The sequence below is a fragment of the Glycine soja genome, chromosome 3, assembly GCF_004193775.1.
Source record: "Glycine soja cultivar W05 chromosome 3, ASM419377v2, whole genome shotgun sequence".
Classification (NCBI taxonomy): domain Eukaryota; kingdom Viridiplantae; phylum Streptophyta; class Magnoliopsida; order Fabales; family Fabaceae; genus Glycine; species Glycine soja.
Genome location: NC_041004.1, coordinates 38,022,676 through 38,037,475, shown reverse-complemented (window position 1 = coordinate 38,037,475; position 14,800 = coordinate 38,022,676). Strand labels below are relative to the sequence as shown.

Below are 14,800 nucleotides of genomic sequence, written 5' to 3'. Positions count from 1 at the left end.
ATAATTATTCACTTTTTAATATAATTTATTTCATATTTAAAATTAAGACGTGAGTCATGAATTACTTGATTAAAAATCATAAACTATTATCATTTGTGTTAATTAGGTATTTGAATTTGAATCTGAAGTTTATTTTTAGAGGTTGAGTTAAAGAAGAAAATGAACCAAGTTAATTGATGGTTACTGAATCCCAAAGAAAAATGTTAATGGAAACACAAAATCCACCTACCAAAAATAAAAATAAGACACAAGAAAAAAGAAAAAAAAAGTCATCTGAAGACGGCACCATTGAGATTTGAGGCATTGAATTGGACATTTGCAATCCCTTAGTTGCTACTGTTGCTTAGAGAGTGGTGAGGGAGAGATCGAGAGTTTTTCAAAAAATAAAAAAAAGCATTCCTTTTTTTCCCACACTCACACTCACACTCACTCCACTCCATTGAGAAAGTTGGTTGCAGCAGCATGATGGAGGAAGAAGAAGACCAGCAGAAGCTTCCAGATCTGGTGAAGGAACTAGTCCACCGCCTCCTCTCCCAAAACCTCCCCCCAAATTCCCCTCCCCTAAACCCTAACTCCCCCGAATTCCGCAACTCCCTCCGCTACGCCCTCCGCATCCTCTCCAGCCGCCTCACCCCCTCCGTCGCCCCCGACGCCGCCGCCATCGCCGACTCCATCAAGCGCCGCCTCGCTACCCACGGCCACTCCTCCGAAGCCCTCTCCTTCGCCGACCTCTTCTCCAAATTCTCCTCCAAAGCCCAAAGCGTCAACAACAAATTCGCCGTCATCTACCTCCTCAAAATCGTCTCCGAAGATCGCCACACCACCACCGCAACCACCACCCCTCTCCTCCCCAACCTCAGTTTCTCCGAACCTACCTCCAACAAAAAACCCTGGAACGACAACGGCGCCCTCCTCATCTCCAAGGACCCCGAGAACCGCCGCGACGTCGCGTTTCGCGAGTTCGTCGATCTAGTCAAGGAAGAAAACGAGGTGTCGGAAGAGGTTCTCGTCCAAGACGTGCTCTATGCTTGCCAAGGAGTGGATGGTAAGTTCGTGAAATTTGACGGCGAGAGTAAGCGTTATGTGATACCTGATTCAATTAGGGTTCCCCGAGCCACTAGGAGTATGGTTTACAATCTCTGTGAATTGGGGGTTTTGTTTAGAAACGTTAGCGGTTACATTTCGCTGAGTATGGATCGGTTTCCCAATGAAGATGTGGGAACTGTGGGCCAGGCTTTTTGCTCCGCTTTGCAGGACGAGCTTAGTGAGTATTATAAGCTGCTGGCGGTTCTTGAGGCTCAGGCTTCCAACCCGATTCCTTTGGTTTCGGAATCCGCGAGCTCCGGGAACTACCTTTCGCTCAGGAGGCTTGCGGTCTGGGTTGCTGAGCCCTTGGTGAAGATGAGGCTGATGGCTGATTTAGTTGAGAAGTGCAGGGTTTTGCGCGGCGGGGCGATGGCGGGGGCGATTCATTTGCACGCGCAGCATGGTGATCCGTTGGTTCATGAGTTCATGAGGAGGTTGCTGCAGAGGGTGTGTTCTTCGCTGTTTGAGATGGTGAGGAGGTGGGTTTTGGAAGGGGAGTTGGAGGATATCTTTGCGGAGTTTTTCATTGTTGGACAGCCTGTGAAGGCTGAGTCCCTCTGGAGAGAAGGGTATAGGCTCCATGATTCCATGCTTCCTTTGTTTATCTCACCTTCGCTTGCACAGAGGATATTGAGGACCGGGAAATCCATTAATTTTCTTCGCGTTTGTTGTGAGGATCATGGTTGGGCTGATGCTGCGACCGAGGTTGTTGCTGATCATGGAGCAACGGCGAGAAGAGGTGGTTTTGGATATGGAGAAACGGATACCCTTGAGTTTTTGGTGGATGAAGCTTCAAAGAGGATTGATAAGCATTTGTTGGATGTGATTTTCAAGAGGTACAAGTTCAAAGAACACTGTCTTGCAATTAAGCAGTATTTGTTGCTTGGGCAAGGTGATTTTGTGCAGTATCTGATGGATATCGTTGGGCCTGAACTTTCTGAGCCGGCTAACACTATAAGCTCTTTTAAACTTTCGGGATTGCTGGAAACTGCAATTCGGGCATCTAATGCTCAGTATGATGATCCTGAAATTTTGGATAGGCTCAGGGTTAAAATGATGCCACATGAAAGCGGTGATAGGGGCTGGGATGTATTTTCACTAGAATACGATGCTAGAGTTCCACTTGATACGGTGTTCACGGAATCTGTGATGGCAAGGTATTTAAGAATTTTTAATTTTCTGTGGAAGCTTAGACGAGTGGAACATGCGCTTACTGGAGCCTGGAAGACCATGAAGCCAAACTGCATTACCTCTAATTCCTTCACCAGATTGCAACATGCAGTAAAGATGCAGTTAGTTTCGACATTGAGGCGCTGTCAGGTTCTGTGGGTTGAAATCAATCACTTCATTTCAAACTTGCAATATTATATAATGTTTGAAGTGTTGGAGGTATCATGGTCAAATTTTTTGGCTGAGATGGAAGTAGCCAAGGATCTTGATGATCTACTTGCTGCTCATGAAAAATATCTGCATTCTATTGTAGAGAAATCTCTCCTTGGAGAGCTTTCCCAGTCTCTTTACAAGTCACTATTTGTAATTTTTGATCTTATATTACGTTTTCGGAGCCGTGCGGATCGGTTGTATGAAGGTATTCATGAGTTGCAAGCAAGGTAATGATCTTACTTTTTCCTTTGTATACCTATCCACCCTGGAAAACATAAATATATGCCACGTCTGACATTTGATCATGTGCTTGTTTCAGATTCACAGAATCCTCCCTATCCTCTCGAGACAAGAATCAATCACGATCTCGAAAGCAACTAAGTGATAAATCTGCAGAACAAGGATCCTGGATTGCTGATGGGAGAAAAGCCCTAACACAACGAGCTGGTGAATTTCTACGAAATATGGAGCAAGATCTGGATGCAATTGCTAAGGAGTATTCATCATTGCAAGAGGGATTCATTTCTCAATTGCCTGTACAGCAGCATGTTGATCTAAAGTTTCTCTTTTTCCGTCTTGACTTCAACGAATTTTATAGGCGGTTGTGTCCTAGCATGTAGGAAATTTGTGAATAAGGCTGAGGGTCAGGCTGAAGCATTGTTTCTTCAAAAAGACAAGGCATTAAAAGCGTTGCACCCAGCTAACTTCCATTGTGTGTTTGAGTGGAACAATTCTATTGTTGCTAACTTCCTTTGGACCAACAGAATGGGTCATTAATTGACCATATAGGTATGTTGGATGCCATGACTTCCTCAATTTCTTTTTTCCTTCTGTTTTCTATGGAGAATGTGACCTCCTTCTCTACAGGTAGTCACATTTTGTGATTTGCAAGATTGTTTGTTGCAGATATGAAGCTATTAATATTCAATTGGATGCCCGATATGAGTAGTACAGACGTAAGTATCTGAATATCTAATGATTTAGTATTGTTTTTGGCAACTTTTGCAAGCTGTGCTTTCGGAGATTGTTCATTTGTATACTAGATTTTGGTTGAATGAAAATATGAAAATGGGTGTCATCTGAAAATCTAGTTCCTTCGTTCTTGTGTATTTCTTCTGGTATACTATCTCTTCACACTCTGCAGAGTGCTTGATTTTTTTTTGCCTTGTGGCAGTTAATATAAAGCCACAGGTGAATCAAGTAGCAAGATGCTTGCCATGCAATTCAATATACTTTATACACGTCTAAGGTAATATGAAGGAGCTTCTTTTTTATTTTCTATTAGCTCGGTCTCTAGTATTGAAGACTGAAACCTTATTTTGTTATTTTAATGGCGCTTACCCATGAATGATAGAGCTTATTAGTCTGAGTAATTTTGACTCATGCTGAAGTATTAACAGTACTCATATTTCAAATTGGAAAACTGGGTGATGGAAACTTTGTTGCATTGTTTTTAAAAGGATTTCTTTATTCTAGAGATTTACAACATATCCGTATTTATTAGAATTGTTGAATGTTTAGTAGGAAATTGCTGGTTTGGCTGAAAATGTTGGAGCGGTTCAAGCAACTTTAGGTTTTTGGAAATGTTGTGAGAAGGTACAATGTACTGGGTAATGTATTATTTCATAGAGTTTCAGGAATAGAGGGCACTTGATGCAAAATAATAGAATTGTTAAGCCACAGTTTTCCTATTTTGGTATCATTAATCTGCTGACTGTTAACCCAAAAATATATTTTCTCAACCAGTAATATTCTTCATATCATAGTTATTGGTAACAAATTTCTTGAGAATTCTCCAATTTTATCAAGTCAATTGCTTTAACTAGAGTTTTGGGTTAAAATTTGGAAAAAGTATCTTTTGTTGAAGTCTGAGTTAGCTCAATCTATTGCATCTGCAGGAGGTGGTGATACAGGTTGAATTTTTAACTAAGGTTCAATCAAGCTTATGTAATTTATGATTCAGATATTATAATTTCTGATTCTTTTCCTGATATAGATAGATGGGGATGAGGCAATCCCTTTCCCCCTCTAGTAGTAAATTAGTTGTTTGAGCTTCGGTGAGAACAAGAACCAACTTGGTTAGTAATTATCTTGCTGTGTTGCATATGCACTACCAAAATACCTATAATCGCTGTATAAGATCGACAACTGGCTCTTTGTCGATTCAATAAATAATACAAAGAGAGCATATGATAAGCTGATAAGTTGTGAAGACGGATATTGGGAGAAGACCTTAAAAGAAGAAAGTAGTGTAAGTTGCATCAAATCAAGGATATGTATGAGCCTGGGGGAGTCACAAATAGTATGAGAACTTAAGGTGGGGTTATAGCGATTTTTTCTAATAACTGTAGGATGATATCAATGTGTTTAATGTGCATCTTAGAGTCAATGTTATGATGCATGCTCTGTTGTGTGGATGATATAATTCTAGTTGGAGAGATGTGGCGACGAGTTTTAGAGGCACGTATCTTTTTTTTTTTTCGAGTGGTGGAAGTAAGGCAGAGTGTGTAGAATGTAAGTTAAAGCAAGAGGCACATCTATTAGAGGAATGAAGGCATGAAAAAAAAACTATAGGTGAAAGTGAAACTATTAAGAGGTTAATGTTCTGTCTATAACATGATTCGTAATAAAATATCATGGCACTGTTTGATCCATGTAGCCAAGCAACCTCATATAATGAAAAGATTTTGTTGTTGTTCTTGTTGAGATAATGCAGATATGAATGACAGAAACCTATTAGCAAAAATGTCATTGTTGTCCCTTTTCAGTTTTTTTTGTCTTCCGTATTGCGTAAAGCATCATCTTTTACATCACATTCGATTGCTTAAATAATATGATTCGTAATTGTTTAAGCGAAAGGAATAACTATTGACTGTAATGCTGAAAATATCATATCTTGGATGAAATATGTATAGTACGGCAAAGATTGATGCTTTATTTGGAATTTGAGAATGTTTTGGGATATTTATCTCACTCAGATCCTAATGTAATTTGAGCCTTTGAAGAGTGCAAAAAAAAAAAAAAACCGTAAGTGGCCTTCAATAAAAATAACACTTCATACTATGAAAACATACTTTTAACATGGATTCGCATGTTATTAATGGCTCCACATATCAGTTGTCTCTTTGTTTCTTTTAAAGTTAATACGTTTTAATTTTTTGTTGTTGAAAGTTAATACGTTTTAAAAAAAACTTTGTTGATGATGATATTGGCGGAAAAGAATATGAATAAAAAAAACTGTAAATCTGACTAATTCAAGTTATTACCTGGTCTGGTGAATGGTTGAAGGGTCGTTTTATTTTTTACAATTACCTGCTATTGAAGTGTTAAATTTTTATTCATTTTTAAAATATTATATAGTTCTTTTAAAGCTTTGATTTAAAAATATAATATTTATCCTCTCCCTTAATTTCTTAAACTAAACATCCTAACATATTTTTATAGTTTCACCAAAGACTTGTTTGCCTTATCTACAATTTCTCTAATTTACCGATAGGAATTTGTAAAACCACATACATCACATCTCTATTATGTATTTTCAAAGATTCTTTTTCATTTAATTTTTTTTAACTTTAATAAGTTGTTGATTTGAGTTTTGTGAATTAAAAGAAGAGAATTCTATTAAAGGTGACTGATTAGTCAATTTTTTTTAGTAAAGATTAATTATTAATAGATATCTTGTATAAAAAATATACTAAAAAAAAGATTTTAATTAACTTCTTATACTAGTTTAAATGTTAAAAATATGTTTATGATATTATTATTTTTATAAATATGTGGAAATATATAGTAGATTTGTATACATGTATATGAATATCATTTTAATATTATATAAATTAAAAAAATGTGTAAGTATTTTTTGTAATAATTTAAATTTGTAATTTATTGAATAATAATAATAATAATAATAATAATAATAATAATAATAATAATAATAATAAGAGCACATCACTCGAACAAAGACCCATTACATTTAGAGTAAATTAAAGTCATGTGAGAGATGAAACTATTACCCTATTCTTTCTTTTTGTGACAAAATAAATGGTTGAATTTGTTTAACTTAACATCGTGTAAATTACACTCTCCGTGAGTTTATTATAGTGTTTTTCCTCTTATTGGCATCATTGTTGAAAATTGAAATCTATGATATACTTCATTTAACTTACCGTTAAAGAATATTCTTTAAGAAAATTTAAACTATATTTTAAATTAAAATTATACTAAAATATTTTTAATTTACCCAGTTATTCATTCACTCGATGCCCGAATATAATTATTCTTTGATATAAATTGTAATATTTTATAATAAAAAGTTGTAAGAAAATGTGTTGAATATTTTCATATTATTAAAAGAGAAAATTATATCTCTTAAAAAATGACAAAAATATAAGATTTAAATATCTCAAGGTAGGAGAGTGTGAAATATAGTTTGTCATATAACCAAAAAATAAAAATATAGTAAAATGTATTATATTTGCATCTATCAAGGGAAAGAAGTATGTATCTTAATATAAAAAGGGAGAATAATGTAAAGGGTAATTTTTTCATAAAATTTTAAAAAAAATTCAAGAAGAATATAAAGTGGAATAAAGTGTCATGTACTCAAATTTGTTACTAGAGAAAACAATGCTCACATCTTTTAGGGGAAAGAGGCGTAATTTACTCTTAAATTTACAAACACTTTAATTAACTTGCTCTAAGTTACATGTTAAAAATAAATAAAAATGATCTCTAATCTTCTTGATTTTCTTGTGTCATCAATGATTTTCTTAAATTCCTTCGTTTCTTTATTTTCTTTAATTCTTTCTTGTGAGTTTAAAGTTTTAGGCTTTGCTCATTTTTTTACAATACAACTCCGTGTTGGTATTAGTTAGGGAGTGACTCAGACGTATCTTAATCTCTTTAAAGATTAGAAATTTCTCAAATATCTTATATTTTATGATTAATTTGGAGTTTTTTTAGGTTTTGATGTTTATTTATTAAAAAATGTACATTTTGAAATTATAAAACTCCTCTTATATAATAGTAGCTAAAATCAACTTATGTTAGTTTTATAATTTTAGAATAAAAATTTACCATGCCTTAAAGTTGATTTTTTTCTTTTAGTACTTGGGCATTACTAAGAAAATAGCAAGCATTGATGCAGTAATAAAACAGCTGTACGCGCATATGCTTGTTAATTAAAAAGGTGATACAGGACACATTCTAATCTTTTGTCTAAGGTGAATATACCTTGGGAATTTTCGTAATCTGTTAATCATCATCAAACCATTTTTATCCCTTAAGTTACCTACTAGTACACTATTAGGCCGGCCTGAGAGTGTTTTTTGGAGCACTAATCCAAAGGGTACCTGCAATGGCAAATCTCCACAATGCATTGACATGCTCTGGCTAAGCCTATTGGATACTGACACGTGGACCTACCAATATGTTTTCTGGCTCTGGACTATCTAAGAGTTCCAAACCACCTGCGTCACACCCACTTTCCACTTTTGAAAAACCATGGATATCCATTTGTCAATTTTACATTTGGTTGGGATGGTTGAACTATAAGCTTACCAGGTGTATAGAGAGGATGGTTGGACCATTCAGTCGAAAGACCCAGTGCCTGACCAACCTAAGATTTGGGAGAACACTGAAGTTAATCTATTTCAAAAACCAAGATCATATTTTAGATATGCAGGGACATTTGAGAAGAAAATTCTCATCCCCACCAATATTCTTAGTCCTTAAGAAAAAGCATGGAAAATGGTCGAATGAGCAGTACCAGCAACACAATCTCTAACATTCTTTTCAATGTACTCTCTTCTATTGATTGAAATTCATGTAGGTGTCACTAGTTTGGAATGAGAACCACATATTTAGTGAGATTCACATAAATTTCACCTTCACCCAAAAGAAGAGAGTATGTCACAAAGAAAATATGAAAGAGCATGTTGCTAACAAATTTAATGATGAAAAAGAGGATGAAAACTAAATGATGGAACCTGTTTTTCTCCTATCCTCCCTATTTTTCCCCTTCTAGCAAGAACCTCACTTATCATTATGATCATAGTAAATAGTAATTTGGTTTATATTAGAATATGGTGCAAGCAGATATTACATTCCAAAAATGACACAACCTTATTAATTGAAAATGTGAGATTTCTATAAACTTAAAGGAGGCCAAGCACAATATTCAGAACTCAGAGAGTGAACCTATTTCAGAAATCCAAAATATTAAACTTAAACTAGACAAGAAGTTATTTCACAGATCACAGGCATGTAAAATCAGAAACCATGAAATTATGCGGCAAACAAATTACAAATCTAAAATACAATGGTATTGAACTATCTACTGATCATTACTATGGTACAGTTTTCATTCTGTTTTTTTAATCTCAATAAAATTTTGTCAGGACAGAAGGCAAGTCTGTAATTGCAACTAGTTTGTATTTTATGAACAAAACAACTAACTATATTGAATAGTTGATGGTAAAGAACTAGAATATAGATATCTTTGACTTGACAAGTCAAATGGCAGTGCAAAACTTTAACCAAATATTTTCCTCAAAAGCATCTCAAACAGATGAAAAGGGAGGGAAAGGAACTATCCTTCCCAGGACCAGTGAGAAGTATAGGTTTCTCAGTTTTCAGACCTCGGCGCTGTTGAATGGCATCCAACCCTGTGACATTGTCCAATATTATAAAATGAATCTATAAAATTTATGTAAGTTTCTTATAATAAAAACAAGAGATTGTAGTCTTTCTGCTAGAGTTAATTGAACTGTGAGTCTGTTACTGATCCAAGAAGGAGAAAAGAATGATACATATTGTAAATTGTAACAACAATGCTGAACCTCTACTGAAAGCCTCACCTTTCCAATTAATCATCCATCTTCCTGCTATGGATTAGCGATAACAGTAATGGTTACACATACATTTTATTTGATTAATGATATATAAACACTTATACCAAACACCTTGTTAACACCCATCATTTTTCTTTATCTTCCTTTCTTTTTATCACCTCTCATGTCTATATTTTTTCCTCTTCTCTCTCTAGGTGTTAATTAGCACCCAAGAGTCCATGAATTATTTTCAATTTTATTCGCACACTTCTATCAATGGATAGCCACTATATGGCACTCAGAAGTCTTCACCTTGTACACACTACCAGCTGAAATAAGCAAAAAATTTACAAACTAGTGATGATTTATTCTTTTTCACACAAGAAGGCCACATAATCATCTCTCAAAAAGATTGTTTTCTTTTCCTTTTTAAGAGAATATGAATAATCCATAATGCATCCACGTTAAGAAGTCACTTGAATGACCTAGACCATCTAATCATCATCTATCCCTTTATTCATCCATAAACTGAATCAGTAACACAAAAAAACATTTAAATGTCACCATCGAGGTACGCAGAAACAATTAACAAAATGGTTAATTTGATAGCAATTATGATTGTGCTATATATAATAGTATTTGGCATTACCACTAACGGGAGAACAAGAGCGTATCAAAACAGCAGCTCCAGCTCCTTCCTTGTCAGCAACAACACACACCGCATGGTTGCATACGCAATACCCTTGCGTTTCACTTTTCAAAACTTGACTAACCAAATACTTCGTTTGATGCAACACCGGCTCTAGTTATTTATTTTGTTAACATAAACCAACCTAATCAACTTTAGATTAATATATTTTAGAAGTTGGAACTTAAACTTTTCTTCAACTTTTTTTCTGTTAATCTTCTCCATTCAATTTGATATTAATTCAAACTATTGTTACCAAGTTTCTTAATTTAGTCATATTTAATATACATTTTTTATATATATTTTTGAGTAAAATAAGTTAACGAGATTTATACAATCATAATGATTGAAAAATTAAATATTACATAAAATAAGCATTTAATCATTAAAGAATACTGCACTATTTTTTTATCGGTATATACTGCACTATTATCTTTTTGGAGTATGTTCACAAGAAAAGTTTTTTTAAGTTGTTATTAAGAAGTGTTGAATTTAGTTAGATTATCAATATGGGAATAATTTTTGAAAACATTTTTCTTAACTTTATATTCAATTTTGTACCTCAAAATCAAAACATAAAAAAATCAAATGAAATCGACTAGAATACTTAATCAATCGAGCCTTGAAATCTGATACTAAAAACATTATCATTAGATAGCATTTGTTTCAATTATAATAATATCACATCCTCAAAAGATTGATAAATAAGAACGCTTTTTTTAGTAGATTTTATTAAAATCTAATATTCACAATAATATTTTTTAAAAATTTAAATAATAATTATAAGTAAGGGAAAAACAAAGTTATAATTAAGTTTTTACTTTCTCATGAAAAGATCAATTAAAATAAGACAATATACTATTTTCATGAAATAAACAATATAGAAATGTTTAAATTGTTTTCCCCGAAAAATTAGTGTTTTATCATTTTTGGTCGCTGTAATTTTTTTTTCATCTTTTGTCCTTATAAATTTGTATTTTTTTAGTCTCTTTAACATTCAAAATTTTCATTTATAATTCCTATAAATTTATGTTTATAGGATCAAAATTAGAAAAGTATAAATTTATCAAAATTAAAAATGGACAAAATATTTGTTAACAAAAATTAGAAAATGTAAACTTATCGACATTAAAAACGATTATTTTTTTTTTACAGAAATTTAAATTAAAAACATACAAGTTACAAAACTAAAAACATATATGTAAGCGTATAAAAAACACTCCTATATTTTAAGATGAGTGTCTAAAGTCTAAAAGCTTGATTGAAGCAAAGAGTTGAAGCATGGGAAGAATCCAAAAAAGAAAACCCTAGGGAACCTTCTCGGGCTTTGGTTGGTTGGTGAAGAAAGTGTACCCAAAGCAACATCAACATTCTAGACCCTTCCTTTTCATTCTAGACCATTCCACACACACTCAACACATATAATAATAATCATCATAGTTCATAACCCTCACCCCAATCCAATTATTATTAATCACTAAGGAACTCTCCCAGAAAAGAGGCATCAGTTGCAATGGCTCGTTACGGTGAGGGCGACAAGCGGTGGATCGTGGAGGACCGCCCCGACGGCACCAATGTCCACAACTGGCATTGGTCCGAGACCAACTGCCTCGACTGGTCCAAGACCTTCTTCACCAGCCTCCTCACTAACCTCCCTATCCTCGACGGCGAGGGTAACCTCTTCCTCAAAACGACGTCGCTTCGCTCCCTCGACGGCGAGGCCTACATCAATGTCCGAAAGGGGAAGATCATCCCCGGCTACGAGATCAGCCTCACTCTCAATTGGCAGGGAGAGGCCAAAGACACCCTGGGAACCTCTCTTCTCAAGGTCGACGGCACCGTCGAGATCCCCTACATCTCCGACGAGAACGCCGACGAGGATCCCGAGGTTAGGGTTACTGTCGACGACGAGGGACCGGTTGGAAAGAGGATTAAGGATGCCATGGTTTCCAAGGGGAAGCCCTTGATCTTGGAGAAGGTTAGGGTTTGGGTGCAGAGCATGGCCAAAGGAGGTCCTGTTAAGGACGAATTGGAACCCAAGAAGGTTGCGCCGTCGTCGTTGTCGCCGTCTCCGGCGGCGACAACGACAACGACGACTCCGACGACGACGAAAACAACGGCTGCTGCGCCGAAGAAGGAGGAGAAGAAGGAGAAGGTGAAGAAGGGAAGGAAGAGTATTAGCATGACGGAGAGGTTTAATTGCAGAGCTAAAGATTTGTTTGAGATTTTGATGGATGAGAATAGGTGGAAGGGTTTTACACAGAGCAATGCGAGGATTAGTAAGGAGGTTGGGGGTGAATTTAGCATTTTCGATGGGTCGGTTACTGGAACTAATTTAGAGTTGCAGGAGGGTAAGTTGATTGTTCAGAGATGGAGGTTTGGAAGCTGGAATGATGGAGTTCAATCCACAGTAAGTGTTTTTGGGTTTTGTATTAAATGGTTAGAAAAAAATAATGATTTTAATCATAAATGAGAATAATGTGATTATCTGTGTTTATTTGCAGGTGAGGCTTGAGTTTGAGGAGCCTGAATCGGGTGTTACGGTTGTTAAGCTGACACATACTGATGTGCCTGAAGAGGATAGGTGAGTGTTTGATTGAGAATTTGGGAATGGTTTGGGGAAGTTTTGTTTTTGTTTTCTTTTGTTTGGTTTGTTAAGGTGGTGTGATTTGTTCTTGAATCTGTATTACAGGTATGGGAATGCTACTGTGGTGGAGAACACGGAAAGGGGGTGGCGGGATCTTATTTTCCAGAGGATACGTGCTGTTTTTGGTTTTGGAATTTGAGATTTTTCTGATTGTGTTTCCTGCGTTGTAGAATTCGCTGATTTTGACATTTATTAGTAAGGAACGATTAATGGATGATTGAGATTATTGGATATTGTGGATTGCAATGCTTTCTGCTTCTGCATCTTTAATACTTTATGCATCTGTGGTTGTGCTATTTGGCATGCTTGGTGTGAATGTTGTTTGTGATTAGTGACTTTTGTCATACAATGATGAATAAGTTGAAAATTGACAAGTGACCTTGCTTTAAATCTGCATCTCACACACTGTTAGAGAGGATTATTTTATTATGGATAGCAAATTTTCTTTCCCGCCTACATGTTTTTAATTTATATTCATATATCATTGTAATGGCTAAGGTTCATGAACTATCCTGGTATGAGACAAAGGGATTGTTAGCCCGCTTGTGACTTTGCTAACTCACCTTGAACTTGGAATGAAGTACAATTGTTTCAAGTCTGCTGAAAATGATTGTCTGGGTCATTTTAAGAATATGATTCAGTGCGTTTTTTGGCGGAAGTCGTGATACTGAATACTTTGTAGGTCAAGGAGATTTGAATATTTATAGCTATGCTTTCGATTCAATATGGTGGTTGTTCTGTTTCTCTTGTTGGTATTTGTTCCCAAGTTGAGGCATTGGCTTCGCTTCCAAAAATTGGGACATTGTTTAGCCAATGTGAGTTCTGTGGCATTTGGATTTGCACTTCTATAACTTTCTAGGTTCACCCTTAAGCTCCAACTTTTTAAGATTTGGAAGCTTTCTGCGAGTATTTCCCAGTGAGTATCTGGTGTTTCGTTAGAAACCATTTGACCCATGTCGTTTTGAAGCTACCGAGTAGCTTTTAACGTTTTTAATGTGAAAATAAATACCAAACGCCCTGTTAATCAGGATCAATCACGAGTTCATTTGGTTTGGTGGTAGAAAATCATTGTGAGTTGACCACAAAAGCAATTATTTGTTGCTTCTAAAAATTATGGTGAGTTCAACTCACTACCAATTCAAATACGCTTACTAATTGAACGCTTAAAATCGGTGAAAAAAACTATGGTACTACTAATGTAGCAGAAGCAGACAATGTGCCATTGTGGATTGTGTGGCTTTTTGCCTGGTGATAAAATGTGGTCGCCCTTTTATGTCAATGTTGCAGTTTGAATGTCTGTGCTTCACGGTGTTGTAGCATCTGCGTAGCAAAGCATTTGAATCTTGCGGTCTAGTCTTAACTCTCAAGTACAACTATTTTTAGGTTTCGATGGTTATGACTGCTAGTGTCTGCCTCAGCTGGTTTCAATATCAAACTGTTGGCTACGCGTTCTGTCTTACTTCGGGTTTGTAGGGTCGATTCTGTTTATTTCGCTCGTTCTGTTTGTCAATACGAAGTTATGCAGTTTTTGATGATTCAATTGATCTCAGTGCCTATTTTACAAAACGTATGACTAAGTCTTTTTATAGAGACACGGATTAATTTGAAAACATATTTTAATCTGTCAGCTTAATAATCGCGTTAAAAATTAATTTATAACTCGTTGAAAACGAATACGCAAAATATCAAACCAGTCAACCTTTCAGTATTTGGTTCTGGTAAAATAGCATAGCATAGTAAAAGTTATATGATAGATACAAAATTCGTTTTGGGCAAGTTATTTCTTGACTTCATGAAAATACGTACATCTAAATGAAAAATCCAAGGGTAATACAATGAAAGCCAAAAAAATGTATTGGAAAAAAAATAGACGTCGCCTGAGAGATTCGAACTCTCGCGGGGAAACCCCATGTACTTAGCAGGCACACGCCTTAACCACTCGGCCAAAGCGACGTTATTGAAAGAATATTCCTTATATTTTAAATTATAGCGAATTCATATATAGATATATATATATACGCGAAGTTTCCAGTGCCACTAACGGTCTACACGTGATTTTTCATCCAAAAGCTTATTGAGCTCCTTTCTTCGGTTTATCTTTACTTCCTTTGAAGGTTGTAGTTCTTTTTTTATAAAAAAAAGTTGAATCCAACTCTTTTTAAAGTG

At 35.4% G+C, this 14,800-nt stretch overlaps 2 protein-coding genes and 1 non-coding gene across 11 annotated transcripts; 2 read left to right on the top strand and 1 right to left on the bottom strand.

Annotated features, from left to right (window-relative positions):
• Positions 1 to 288: 288 nt before the first annotated feature.
• LOC114406794 (gamma-tubulin complex component 3-like) lies at positions 289 to 5,201 on the top strand. Of its 9 annotated transcripts, none has more exons than XR_003665506.1 (6): positions 289 to 2,696; positions 2,789 to 3,258; positions 3,337 to 3,425; positions 3,644 to 3,718; positions 3,994 to 4,065; positions 4,368 to 5,201. XR_003665506.1 is itself a non-coding variant. In XM_028369611.1 (2 exons), the coding sequence occupies exons 1-2, from the start codon at positions 463 to 465 to the stop codon at positions 3,087 to 3,089; spliced, it is 2,535 nt and encodes an 844-aa protein (XP_028225412.1). In that variant the 5' UTR covers positions 289 to 462; the 3' UTR covers positions 3,090 to 3,578. The 9 variants fall into 9 exon arrangements, 1 of the variants encoding a protein (XP_028225412.1); XR_003665504.1 differs by having other exon boundaries at positions 3,991 to 4,065; XR_003665508.1 differs by lacking the exon at positions 3,644 to 3,718 and having other exon boundaries at positions 3,991 to 4,065.
• A 6,060-nt stretch (positions 5,202 to 11,261) lies between these two features.
• LOC114406793 (activator of 90 kDa heat shock protein ATPase homolog) lies at positions 11,262 to 12,937 on the top strand. The gene is made up of 3 exons (XM_028369610.1): positions 11,262 to 12,397; positions 12,492 to 12,571; positions 12,680 to 12,937. The coding sequence occupies exons 1-3, from the start codon at positions 11,501 to 11,503 to the stop codon at positions 12,771 to 12,773; spliced, it is 1,071 nt and encodes a 356-aa protein (XP_028225411.1). The 5' UTR covers positions 11,262 to 11,500; the 3' UTR covers positions 12,774 to 12,937.
• A 1,568-nt stretch (positions 12,938 to 14,505) lies between these two features.
• TRNAS-GCU lies at positions 14,506 to 14,587 on the bottom strand. Its single transcript has one exon. It is a non-coding gene; the product is annotated as a tRNA-Ser (tRNA).
• Positions 14,588 to 14,800: the final 213 nt, after the last annotated feature.

Coding starts and splice junctions, on each gene's coding strand:
- LOC114406794 (XM_028369611.1), top strand. CDS start 463: ATGATGGAGGAAGAAGAAGACCAGCAGAAGCTTCCAGATCTGGTGAAG. Junction 2,697..2,788: donor ATTCATGAGTTGCAAGCAAG/GTAATGATCTTA, acceptor TGCTTGTTTCAG/ATTCACAGAATCCTCCCTAT.
- LOC114406793 (XM_028369610.1), top strand. CDS start 11,501: ATGGCTCGTTACGGTGAGGGCGACAAGCGGTGGATCGTGGAGGACCGC. Junction 12,398..12,491: donor ATGATGGAGTTCAATCCACA/GTAAGTGTTTTT, acceptor GTTTATTTGCAG/GTGAGGCTTGAGTTTGAGGA. Junction 12,572..12,679: donor GATGTGCCTGAAGAGGATAG/GTGAGTGTTTGA, acceptor TCTGTATTACAG/GTATGGGAATGCTACTGTGG.